The sequence below is a fragment of the Dendropsophus ebraccatus genome, chromosome 9 (assembly GCF_027789765.1).
Source record: "Dendropsophus ebraccatus isolate aDenEbr1 chromosome 9, aDenEbr1.pat, whole genome shotgun sequence".
Lineage (NCBI taxonomy): Eukaryota > Metazoa > Chordata > Amphibia > Anura > Hylidae > Dendropsophus > Dendropsophus ebraccatus.
Window position 1 is genome coordinate 86347165 of NC_091462.1, and position 13857 is coordinate 86361021.

Consider the following 13857-nt stretch of genomic DNA (forward strand, 5'->3'; position numbering starts at 1 on the left):
CCATCATTGAGAATATGTTACATGTGCTTCCTAGATAAACATTTAGGGCCATATTTACAGTATCAAGCTCTGTGCCTAACGCAAACTTAAAGAAGAGTGCAAAAAGTGGGCAACTTGTATGCCATATGGGCAGAGAGGGGGCAGGGAGGGGAACAGATTAAAAATAAAATTAAAAATAAGATTTTTTTTAGCCTGTTGTGCAGCTGCCTCCACTATGCTAGATACGGGCTCGGACTGGGCCACCGGGGGGCCGGGGAAACCCCCGGTGGGCCCCGAGCTGGAGTGGGCCCCCTGCTCCTCCCTTTTTAACTGGAAGCGATCGCAACAATCGCTTCCAGTTAAATGTAAGCAGTGTTGTGATTGACAGGGCGGGAAGCCTACGGCTTCCCGCCCTGTCAATCACTCTTGTGACCGCAAGCAGAGATTTGCTTGCGATCACAAGAGTTACGCAAGCTCCGTTGCGAAGTCCCGCCGGCGCCATCACTGACCTCAGTGTGCGCCGCGGCGGCTAGGACTTCCGGTTCATGCAGCGCATACCGGAAGTCCCAGCCACCGCGGCGCACACTGAGGTCAGTGATGGCGCCGGCGGGACTTCACATCGGAGCTGCTGTCAGAGAAGAGAGAAGAGGAGGCCGGCGACCGACGGGGGAGCGTGTGGTTAGGTGAGTAGTCTTGTGTTTTTTTTTTTTTTTTATCAGAGGGGGCAAGATAAGGGGGGGCTGTATACAGGGGGAGGACAACATAAGGGGGGCTGTATACAGGGGGGACAACATAAGGGGTTATATACAGGGGGAGGACAACATAAGGTTGGCTGTATACAGGGGGAAAACAACATAAGGGGGGCTGTATACAGGGAAGGAAAACATAAGGGGGGCTGTATACAGGGGGAGGACAACACAAGGGGGGCTGTATACAGGGAAGGACAACATAAGGGGGGCTGTATACAGGGGGAGGACAACACAAGGGGGGCTGTATACAGGGAAGGACAACATAAGGGGGGCTGTATACAGGGAAGGACAATATAAGGGGGCTGTATACAGGGGGAGAACAACATAAGGGGGCTGTATACAGGGAAGGACAACATAAGGGGGGCTATATACAGGGGGAGGACAACATAAGGGGGCTATATACAGGAGAAGGACAACATAAGGGGGGCTGTATACAGGGAAGGAAAACATAAGGGGGGCTGTATACAGGGGGAGGACAACACAAGGGGGGCTGTATACAGGGAAGGACAACATAAGGGGGGTATATACAGGGAAGGACAACATAAGGGGCTGTATACAGGGGGAGGACAACATAAGGGGCTATAAACAGGGGGAGGACAACATAAGGGGGGCTGTATACAGGGGGAGGACAACATAAGGGGCTGTATACAGGGGGAGGACAACATAAGGGGCTGTATACAGGGGGAGGACAACATAAGGGGCTGTATACAGGGGAGGACAACATAAGGGACTGTATACAGGGGAAGGAAAACTTAAGGGGGCTATATGGGGCAAGGACAACATAAGGGGGCTATACGGGGGAATAGACAACATAAGGGGCTATATGGGGGGTAGGGATGGACAACATAAGGGGGCTATCTATATGGGGGGATGGATAACACAAGCGGGCCAGTTATAAGGGGAATAACACAGGGAGCCATCTATAAGGGACACTGGATGGGGGCAATTTATAAGGAGGACAACACTGAGGAGGCATCTATAAAGGGCACTACACAGAGGGGGACAACAATGGGGGGCATCTATAAGGTTAACTATACTGGGTGCGGTGTGTATACAATAGGCTATAGGGGGCATCTACTTTAGTGGACTACACAGAGGGGGCCATATACTATAGGGCAGGAATAGGGAACCTTGGATCTCCAGCTGTTGCAGTTGTTGCAGGCATGAAGGGAGTTGTAGTTTTGCAACAGCTGGAGAGCCAAGGTTCCCTACCCCTGATAATAGGGAATGCACAGAGGTTGTCATCTACTATAAAGGGATTACACAGAGGGGGATCTCTACTATAGTAGAGGGACACAGGGCCATCTATATGGAGGACTGAACAAGGGGCCATCTACAAGGTGTGTGCACAATATATATATATATATATATATATATATATATATATGAACACACACACAATAGTCAGGGCTAACCACTGAGAGAAGGTGTAAAGAGGCCAATACAGATGTGCAGTTTGTAGAGAGATGAGGATGGTGACAGAGTAAGGAGCCTAATATATTTCTCTGGCAGATTCTGTGGATTCGTGGCTCGGAGAAGTTCTCATAAGGGCCCAGGGCAGATGGAGAAGTAGATGAAAAGGGAAGAACTCCGATCAGAGAAGACGTCCCCTGTGAGTCACTAAATCTATGTGCACCGTAATGTATATGGTGTAGAGCTGGGGCCACCTCTATATGACTGTATGAGGGGATATTGATCTTTGTTCAGAGGATTTTATTCAGTAGCAGCTGTGGTGTTAGTCAGTATGTGGGGGTGTTAGTCAGTAAATGGCGGTGTTAGTCAGTATGTGGGGGTATTATTTGTTACTTGTAATCTGGTGCGGTGTTCATTGGTCTTAGTATACCAGATTTGGTCAGTAACAATATGGTGGTGATGGTTGTGGTGTGGCGGTAATATTTCCCCCTTGTGTACTGGTAATTTTGGTTTCAGTATACAGGATTTGGTCAGTAACAGTATAGCGGTAATATGTATGGTGATACTATTTCCCTCCTGTATACTGGTTTATTGGTAATATCGGTCTTGATATACAGGATTTGGTCAGTTACTGTATAGCGGTAATATGTGTGGGGATATTTGCTCTTTATATACTGGTGTTATTGGTAGCATACAGTGTTATCATGCAAAGAAAATTGTCTTATAGCGCGATTACACCGGCCAATAATCGGTAACAAGTGCTCCTAGGAAGTCTATTCAGCCGATGATCGGCCCATGTAAAAGTGCCAGAGATTGGCTGACATGCAAGCAAATGCCCCATAGTCGGCTGATTTGATCTTTTGTGCGGCTAAGATCATTGCTGTCGGCTGCACATCACCTGCCCTGCTGATTAGCAATCATTTGCAGCCCTACACTGCCCCATATCACGCCGTGTTAATGTACCTTTATTAATGTTACCATAGATAAGTGCGGTGGCAGAAGGGTGGGCCCCAAGAATGTTTTCCCCTGGTGGGCCAAGGCACTCCAGTCCGACACTGGCTAGATATATCAAGAGGCGTGCACCTTTTTACATGCATGCACCTTTTCATAAATCCAGCGGCACAAACCCGGTAAAAACTGCACAAAAAACGTTGTGCCTCTTTCTGTTGAACAGTAGTGGCTCCCTTGCATATAATGAAAACCCTCTGAGCCACTGATATAAATGATGCAATGACAGAAAGCCTCCTAATAGAACCCAATGTTTTTCTCCTACCTGCACCAACACATCCAGATACAATATGGTGTGGTTTGGGGGTATAGAGAGGGCTCGGGGGGCAGGCAACAGGTAATTTATATGGCTATTGGCCACAGAAGATACTTCTGCAGTATTTATAGTTCACAGCCTCAGGACATGTTTTATAGTCCCCTCAGCCTGGTTATTTGACCTATAAATGCTGTATAGGGCTTGTATGTGTTATTTTTTAATTAATGGCTAATGCAAAGCCCTATGCAGCATTTATAGGTTGCATAACCTGAGGGCATGGTATATAGCTCCCTTGGTCAATTCTGTTGTATCTGACTTGATTAAAAATTAAATATAGTCTGTCTAAAACAACATCTAGTTTTGGCATTAACAAACCATATATTAAATGTTTAACTGATCATAGTGCTAACATTAGTGTTTGTAATCCACTGTCTTTAATAAACATCTCTTAAAGATTAACATCTGCTTGAAAGAAGCTACACCTTACAGCCTAAGGGGTTGTTCACACTGAGAAAATTGCTCTCCACCATGTGATCCCACCTCCCTCAGTGTCAAACAGCGTGTCTATGAGAGGGCTCGCTCTCTGTGGCCCCCCACTAAAAGATCTGACATGTTTAACTCTTTGAGCGTTGAGCGGAGGCGCGCAAGCCCTCCCATAGACATGCTGTTTGACACTGAGGCAGGTGGGATTCCGCAGCGGAGAGCTCCCATGAACTGGCCCTATACATTGCACTGGTGTGATTAAAGTGTTGAAAGTATTGGGTGTGCTGTCTCTACATCATCTTTTCTGTTAAAATAAAATAAAAGCTACATGAGTTGGCAATTGGTGTACTCATAGTGACATTAAAAAATATAGATCACCTTTTTTAATGCTTTTTTGTTTTAGAAGTACTGTATATATTAGAAGGAAAAATCTAAAAGTCTCATTAAAAAGGAAAATTAGTCTTGCAAAATACTTGACCTCATGTGGGTGTGTAGATGGAAAAATAAAATAGTTATGGCCATTAACAGACGAAAAGCAAAAAGCAAAGACAATTATTATTATAAATTATTCCACTAATCCTAACAAAGGATTTACTGCCTAGAAAGCTTCCATCCAAGGATAACTACCAGAACAGTTGATGACATTGTTGGAAACCTCTATTCCATGCCATGACTAGCCAATCCACTTAAAGAAAAACTAACAGCAGGTTAGATGACTCACCTGCTGCTATGTTCCCATACTGCTGGGGACACTGAGAAGGAAGGTCATTTGCTTATCTTATTTAACTCCTTTTTACTTAAAATAGTATTAAATAATTAGATGACTTAGTGCACTGGGGTTGGAATATAGCCATTGGTGCACCAGTTGCCCAATTTCTGTCAACGCAGTACAAAACCTCATTCAATTACCATTATTTTCAGCGTCACCAGCCATATGATGACATAATAACAGGTTAGAGTCTTTTAACCTGCTGTTAGTTCCCCTTAAAGTTACAAAGAAATTGCATTTCTACAACCCACACAAACCATATAAACCTTATTATATATAGCTTATGACCAAAAACATTGGTTCTTCCAAAGTCTTTGGCAGTCTATCCATGATTCTTAGCTACAGTATGTCGACATGGAAACATTCCTATATGTAATTACTCCCTTTAGTAAAGATCTTCTTTACACAGCCATAGTGCTTTTTCTGGTCTGCAAAACCTTGGATCCGTAGGGCTTTCTCCACACAGCCATAGAATACAGGCCAAGTCCAAGTCAGCACTTGCCGAAGCCTGGACTAAAAATATATGGACATGCACTTATATGGTCCAGACTATGCTCCGATCGCATAGACTTTTGGTCTCCTTCACATGTGCACAGTCTTTGACTGCACAAGGCTCACAGACGACATTGTTGGGTGTTCGTGCCATACAGATCCATGGTTTTGTGGGAAGCCATTGGGGAAGCCTGGCAGCAAATATAACCTTTGCTGAACCAACACAGAGGAGTTGAAACACTAAATAGTTTACACTAAAGCCCTTTTGGGACTGCATTGTGGCTTTAACTAGAAATCTTTTTATGGTTGAACTGAAAGTACGGTAATTATCAGTTATGTATTTCCTATTGCAGCTGTCACAGACATACGGCCCGAGCTGACCTGTAATGAAATAGACATGAAAGCTACTTTTCATAAATGTCAGCTGAAGAGTGTGAATGTCAATGCCGATACTGTTGCTCTGGGGGACACCAGCTGCTTTACATTGTATGATGATCCGAGCACAAACACGTTTTCTATAAGAGCGCTCCTTCAAGCAGGAAGATGTGGACTTCAGATAACAGTATGTGACCTTCCTTGATCATTATTCTTTTCATACTATTGGAAAATGGTTCCTTCTATGTCTTTATTGAGAGCAAGGCTTGGTGTATGTTGGGCTTCCTTTAGACACAAATTTTGCATGGGTTTTTTTTCTGTCTGTAGCTGCAGGTCTGCGACTACAGGCAGAATGTGGACCAATCAATTTCTATGGTGCCATGTATACATCCATATGTGCTGTGGATGTGTATTGGGGCCGAGATCCATGGTGCAAAAATGCTGACAAGCCATAATATGGTCCACATTTGTGGCATGGCTCCCCTATCTTGAATGCAGGGGACCGTGCCCTTTCACACAGGCTGTGGGAATCTGCGAATACACATCCATGGTCCCTCGCATAGCTGCAGGTCCAAGCCTGCCCATGGGACAAAGGATATGTAAAGGCCTAATTGTTTTTTTTTTTATTTAGTGTTTAATCTTCTACATGTTTTTCTCTACATGCGAATCATGCAATTCAAGTATTTCTATTGAAGGCTTGGGGGATAAACACCTACATCCATAGAGACATGACATTTTTTATGGTCTTTTGTGTTACTGCGCAGGTGAAAAATAGCCTCGAACTCATTGCCGGACATCCAGCAATGAGTTTGAGGCTTTCTGCACCTGTGCAGTCCGGACCCCCTGTACTGCACATGAGTGGCACAGAAAGAACGTAGGCGTGCTGACGTTAGGGACAGCCCGCCTCCCGGTGATGTCGCCACAAATATGCAGCCTAATCACCCCCAGAGGGGCGTGATTACCACTCCGGAACGCCCAGGGACCACCCACTGTGACTACTTGGGGGCAATTTACATACAGGGCTCCATATTTATAAAGTAAGTTTTCGGGCTGTACACTTCAGGGACGGGGGGTGTAGAAGCATGTTTGGGAAGTGTGCTGGCTGTTGCCACAGCACATTCCCATACCGTTATAGCAGTTTTTTAAGTGATTGGTTCCCTTTAAAGGGGAATTCTGCTCAAACATAACTTTTCATATGTTGCTGCCCATGGTAAGACTAACAATTCCTTCCATACTTGAATTATCTATTCCTCCATGAATTATCTATTCAGTCTCCTTCTCCCAGTTCGCAACTGCTGCTTTGTGCTGAAGACACAGAAATCTGTGTGTGAGCTCTTCTCTCTGTCTCCTCCTCCTCCCTCCCTTCCCAGACGGCTGATGTAGGCAAGTCCCTATCTGCAATTTTGTTGCAAATCGGTAATATCGGGCAGCTATTGAACAATGCCCATAACATGCACCCGCTTCCCTCTCATCTCGAAAGTTATTGTCTGAGACAGCCAGAGGGAGGAAGTGCAGCACCAGAGAGCAGAACAGGCAGGACCTTTTTCTTCTCTCTGGATAACTCCTTTAAGCTGGATTGGTCCATGTAGTAGGCTACAGTTTCATTTCTTCACAGTGTATAAAGTGTTTATATCTTCTACCTATTTAGAACAATGGAACACATGCAATTTATAAAAACACCTTCAATTTGGCCCTGGCATCTACTGGGTTAATCACAAGAGAAGATAAACTGGCTGTCACAATGTCTTGTGCGTACCCACTGGACATGATGGTCAGTCTGGATATCGCTGTAAATCCAATAATTAGGTAATCCATTTATTCACATCTGAACTCTAACCTTTATACCTTAGGTGTAGTGTGCTTGGTGTGAGAGATTGTACATCCTAAAGGGAATCAGCCACATCCCTCACCCTTCAAAGTTTATTTATATTTTCTATATGTTTCAATTTTGAAAGCTACGTTTGGCCTCTATGGCAGCAGTTTATCAACCAAGAATAAATAAAGCATGTCAAAATCCAATATGCCCAATCATTCTTGGGTCCAGGGGACTATGGTACAGCCCCCTTACACCAAAATTGGGGGAAAAAATGTTAGCTCTGCATAGCCAGCTTTAAGAAGTTCATTTCAAAAATTTTGTAAAACCTGTCTGGGCTAGTTACATTAAAAATTCAGGCTAGCGACAAGTTGGTATTACTACTCTCACCCTGGTACAGAGCCCCTTGAAGCCCCCACCATAGTGCACAGTTCATTTCTCATTCTCTCCATTCTGGGGGTTGGAACCATTGCTGATCTGTAGTACATATGTAGATAGTTCCTATCTTAGTTGTCAGTCCAATCATAGCGTGGTGTCCCACCACAGGGTGCTGTCTATGGCACCTCAGTAAGTCACTCTCTCGTGATCACACAAGTAGGGGATGGTGTACTGTTATGTTTTTTCCAACTAGGTGTCACTACTGTTTTATTTATGCACAACTGAAGTAGCAGAGGGGTTAAATTGTTTTGTGTCACATGTTGGATATTAACCAGTCACAGGTGTTAGTTCTTCTCTGTCTTATCCCGTCTCTTCTCTTCTCTCTCACTCACACACTCAGCTCCACCACTAACAGGAGTGTTAAAACAGCACCTGTAGGAGGAGTAAGTTCTTGGAGGGAGGAAGTTAGTGTGATTTAGTGGCTGGAGGTCCAAGCGGACGGATGTGTGAGAAGCAGCTGAGTTACAAAGTTCTCCGACTAAACGCTAAGAGAACTATGCAGTGCTAAGCTCTAAAAATGAGAGAGAAGCTAAACAGGGAACACCTTTCAGGGCAGTTACCTGAAGCTATAGTAACTGACCCCAGTGGGACAAAGCTCCTGTGAGAAAGGTCTACGTATCCTACTGCGCAGTGCAGGACAAGTGGGTAATCCTGGGAGTCTGTTACACTCAGATAACCGACAACTGGGGCTCGAATTACTTTGTGAGTACGAGTATTCTTTTCACCTCTTCTGTACTTAACCTGTTCAGGCAGAGCACACTTACTACATTGGGCAGAGCCCCTCTGGCTACTTCTCTCCTTTCTCTCTACTGCAAAGCACCTTTCTACTAAAAGCACTGGTGTTCTACCTCAGATACTAGTACCTAAGTCTTCAGCTAGATCTGTACTACTGTATTATAATGTCACTATGTGTACTGTTCTTGGTTTGCACTACGTTGATTCACTACGAGACTCTGGGCTACTCTTTCGGAACCTGCACCAACACATCTCTGTACACTTGTGCTACCCTCTTTCTATGTGTGGCGGTACCAACAGTCCAGGGTGGGTCTAATACCACTCCAGGCTACTGTGACAAGTGCCCAAGTGACCCTAAGCACCCCTGAGATGCTATACCATCCGGTTACTACCGAAAACGCGTACCCGACCACCACCACCACCACAATAGCACAGCACATACAGTATTCCACTCTGCAATGCCATAGACTGGACAGACTGCAATGTGTGGTTTGTAGTTTCCATGGTATACTGCTATAAATGGTATTTGGTGGAGGAGGTTGTTAATGCATTGATTGTGCAAATGTTGTATGAGCAGAAATGAGACAAACAGCAGCAGTGTGGCAACGAAGGGGTTACACTAAGCACTGAAATTGTTGACGCTGAGATCAGAGGGAAGCCTTCATTTTCTTTGCATGAACAGCGCAGATCTTTAGAAAACAGACACAAAAAAACCTCTAGTATCGATATTTTCTGCTGTATAGCACTTATACATGTGGCTTATGTATTAACCTTTTTATGTCTACAGCTATGCAAATATCAGTGTTGGTGGAACCGGACAGTTCACAGCATACATGGCTCTTTATCAAGACAGCAGTTATACGACACCCTATGGGGGATCAGCAGTCATGCTCTCAACAAAGTCTATGCTGTACATTGGTGTTTATGTTCGGGGAGGAGACACTTCCCAGTATGTTTTAGTAATGAAGAACTGCTATGCAACGCCTACAAACAACTCAGATGATGCCGTGAAGTATTACATCATAAAAGACAGGTACAGACTAATAGTCTCTCAAAAAGCTATTTGGCTCAAGGAACAAATGTTTACTTTATATTACCTAATATTGAAGGCAGAGGCGTAACATAAAGCTCCTGGCCTCCAATACAAATTCTGTATAAGGGTCACGACCTACCATGTGCTGTTTAAAATACTGGTGTTTCATAGTTACCAACATTTGAAAATTTCTTCCAAGAATTCCGGACGCAGTCGAGTGTGCCCGAATTCCAATTAACCATTGCAGAAAATGTAAAGTGCTGCCAGAGCCACAGTTTACATTGTCTGCACTGTCAGTTTTGTGTGGCAAATTTCAATGAAAAGTGGCCTCACAAAACTGACATGTCAGTTTCCTGGGTGGCCGCATAAAATCTCTGCCGGAGTTTATACAGAGTGTATACACTCCGGCCGGAATGTCATAGTAATGAAAGCAATCGGGCACTTCATTAAACAACGGCAGTTGTTGCAAACCTGTGAACGTGGCCTCATATATATATAAAGCTAGTGGGCACCACTAATAATCATGGAGTGCTAAACCAATGCATATAAGTAGTACATCATCCTCTCAAAAGAAAAAAATCATATGCACAAAAAATAGTAGCAGCATAGTAGAAAATCTTTATTATAACACTGACATAGATACAAAAATACCACATAAATATATGAATGTACAGGAGTAGTAAAATGAGGGAGAAAACACCCCAAATACTGCTCTATATTAAAAACACTAAAATGTCACCATAAGTCCTGCTGGCGTTCCAGCCAGGGCTAATCTACCACTCTGACTCTGGACTGTATGTACAATAACAGAAATCCAACATCTCTACCTAAATGAATAAAATAAAAAGGAAGTAGCGTTCTGACACTCACAACATCAGCAGGGAAGCATTACACATGGCTGTAGTAGATACTGACCTCTAAATCTTTCGGCCACTTCTCTATGTGGACAGCGCTGACCGTGAGTACCTTAATTCCTTTTTATTTTATTCATTTACTCTCTCCACGGGCCCCTTTATTTTGGGAGTATCCTGTGTTTTTGGTACAGTCAGCTTAGCAGTCTCTAGAGGTAGTAGGCCCCTATACAGTGGACTGTCACCAAACAAGACCCTGGATTCGGATTTGTACCCTGTTGAGGGGTGATATGCACAAAGCCCAAGTGGCATCCAGATGAGCACCTTCTCACATAATCCTTATCCTTGGTGTATTGAGGTATCACACGAGGCGCCGGTGCCCACTTTTTTCTTCTTTTTCTCTCCCTTAACATCTCTACCTAGACAGAGACCCGGTAAAACAAAATATAACCACAAATAATGGAGAATAGAAAAAAAAATGGAAAAAAAAAAAATCACCATTTGCAAACATATGGTTACTTTTACCTCTAATGACAATATCTTCCAAGGCTAATGCACATGCGTGACCACTCCAAAATGGCGTCGGCTTCTCAGACGCTTTTATAGTCATATATGAAACTGCCATATTCTTGAAGCCCATACACTTCTGCCTTCAGTGGCAGCTTCTTGATGCTACTGCGCATGTGCAGCTCTTCCAAGATGGCGCCGGACATGCTTGCTTCTCCTGCACATGGTTTGATTTTTTATCTAATCTGTAATTGCTCTCACATGTTGTATAGGTATATATACTATGCCCCTCACCTTTCTGCCCACATCCCTGAGATGGCGGAACGCGTGGGGTGATTTTTTTTATCCCATCTGACTCTCATTCTGTTGGACTGTATATGGTGATTTGTTTTCCAATTTTTTCTATTCTCCACTATTTGTGGTTATATTTTGTTTTACTGGGTCTCTGTCTAGGTAGAGATGTTGGATTTTTGTTATTGTACATACAGTCCTGAGTCAGAGTGGTAGATTAGTCCAGTCCCGGCTGGAACGCATATAATAAAGATTTTTGTGATGTGCTTCCATGTTTTGTGCATATGCTTTTTTTTCTTTTGAGAGGATGATGAACGTGGCCTTAGTCTAGTTTTGATGACCAGTCTTAATTTGAAGTTGCTCAGATCACTGGATTTTCCATTGTTAGGCTATGTTCAAACTACGTATATGTACGGCCATAGTGCGTGCCGCGAATATTTGCCCGTAGTTTTGAGGTTGATGCGTACGCTGGAAAGTATACGATATACGGCTGCACAGTGCACACTACGTATGAGCCTATGGCCCGATTGTAAATGGACCCGTAAAAAATGAACAAGACCATTGTTTGCGGCCGGAACTGTGCAAATTCACGGCCGTGGATTGACAGGCGGTCCGTACAGAGTACTTAAAAAATAGCCGGCAATGATGCCGAATGCCGATGCCTCTAATAGTTAACATATTAAATTAATAAAACACATTTTCTTTGTAATAAAGTCCCTTTCGTTGTTTAATAATTTAATTGTAACGAATCCATCATTGTGCAATTAAATATACTGTTAAAATAAATATATATATAAATAAATGTATATTTATATATATATTTATTTTTTGACAGTATATTTAATTGCACAATGATGTATTCGTTTAAATTAAATTATTGAACAACGAAACTGATTTTATTACAACAAAAATGTGTTTTATTAATTAAATATTAATTAGCACAGGAAGCTCCAGTAAGCCGTTAATTCATATTCCCGGTAAATAGAGCATTCTGTACTAATCAACACTTTACTTTAATTGAAACATCAAATGTTTCTTCTAATTATGTTATCACAATAGCATTTTAGAAGAAACATTTAGAATTATATGTGCGCTCAGCTGATTGGCTGATTGACTGAGCGCACATATAAGGAGCCGGTCCGCAGTACAGTCACTTCATTGTGCTGTGGACCAGCGAAGAGGACACATCGGGACATTGGATGGTGAGTATAAAGCTCTCCCCACCTGCTCCCCAGCACTGCACCCGTCCCAGTAAGGAGGGGGGTCACTTAACCCCTTCCTTGCTGGGATGGGTGCAGTCTGACATCAGTCTGGCCCCCAAGGGGTTAAGGGGGATGCAATTCATCCTCCCTTAACCCCTTGGCTAGACTGTAAGCAGCAATCTGTAAAGATTCTGCATACTGTAAGGTGCACAACACCGCTCACAATGATGGGTGTTGTGCTCCTGTTTGTGTGTTTTTTGTGTGTGTCTCCCTTTTTGTTTTTCAGATATCGGTATCCAGTGGATTACGTCGGATTCAATGGACTACGACGATGACCAGTGGTTGTTTGGTGTTTTTTTTTTTATAAAATGGTCAATAAGGGGTGTGGGGGTGTTTTTATTTGAATAAAAAAAAAAAATTCACTTGTGTCTTTATTTCTTTACTTTATAGACTTAGTAGTGGAAGTCGTCTAATAGACGGAATCCATAACTAAGTCGGGGCCTAGCGTTAGCCGGTATAAAATGGCTAACACTAACCTCCCCATTATTACCCCAGTACCCAATGCCACCAGGGGTAATGGGAAGAGCCGGGTGCCAGTGGTCCCGGAGCATCAAAATTGGCACTCTGGACTGGGGCGGCAGCAGGCTGGCATGATTTAGGCTGGGGAGGGCCTAAACCAATGGCTCTTCCCGCCCTGGTGTTACCAGGCTGCTGTTGCTTGGTTTTTAACCCGGCTGGTTATAAAAATAATGGGGGACCCTATGCGTTTTTTTTAAATTATCTATTTATTTAAAAAAAACGCAAAGGGTCCCCCCTATTTTTATAACCAGCCGGGTTAAAAACCAAGCAACAGCAGCCTGGTAACACCAGGGTGGGAAGAGCCATTGGTTTAGGCCCTCCCCAGCCTAAATCTTACCAGCCTGCTGCCGCCCCAGTCCAGGAGCGCCAATTTTGACGCTCTGGGACCACTGGCACCCGGCTCTTCCCAGTACCCCTGGTGGCATTGGGTACTGGGGTAATACCATAGGGTAGCCATTTTATACCGGCTAACACTAGGCCCCGACTTAGTAATGGATTCCGTCTATTAGACGGCTTCCACTACTAAGTCTATAAGGTAAAGAAAAAAACACTCAAGTGAAATTTTTTTTAAATTCAAATAAAAACACCCCCACACCCTTCATTGACCATTTTATAAAAAAAACAACAACAAACAACCGCTGGTCATCGACGTAGTCCATGGAATCCGACGTAATCCACAGGATACCGATATCTGAAAAACAAAAAGGGACAAACACACAAAAAAACACACAAACAGGAGCACAACACCCATCATTGTGAGCGGTGTTGTGCACCTTACAGTATGCAGCATCTTTACAGATCGCTGCTTACAGTCTGGCCGCCAAGGGGTTAAGGGAGGATTAATTGCATCCCCCTTAACCCCTTGGGGGCCAGACTGATGTCAG

General features: G+C 43.7%; 1 protein-coding gene across 1 annotated transcript in view; it reads left to right on the forward strand.

Moving 5' to 3' along the window:
- The window catches only part of LOC138801809 (uromodulin-like), a 59001-nt gene that overhangs the window by 31981 nt on the left and 13163 nt on the right, over window positions 1-13857 (forward strand). Inside the window, exons 11-13 of the mRNA XM_069984907.1 lie at window positions 5503-5711; window positions 7173-7330; window positions 9298-9543. Coding sequence (XP_069841008.1) covers window positions 5503-5711; window positions 7173-7330; window positions 9298-9543 — 613 coding nt within the window. The remainder of the gene's footprint in view (window positions 1-5502; window positions 5712-7172; window positions 7331-9297; window positions 9544-13857) is intronic.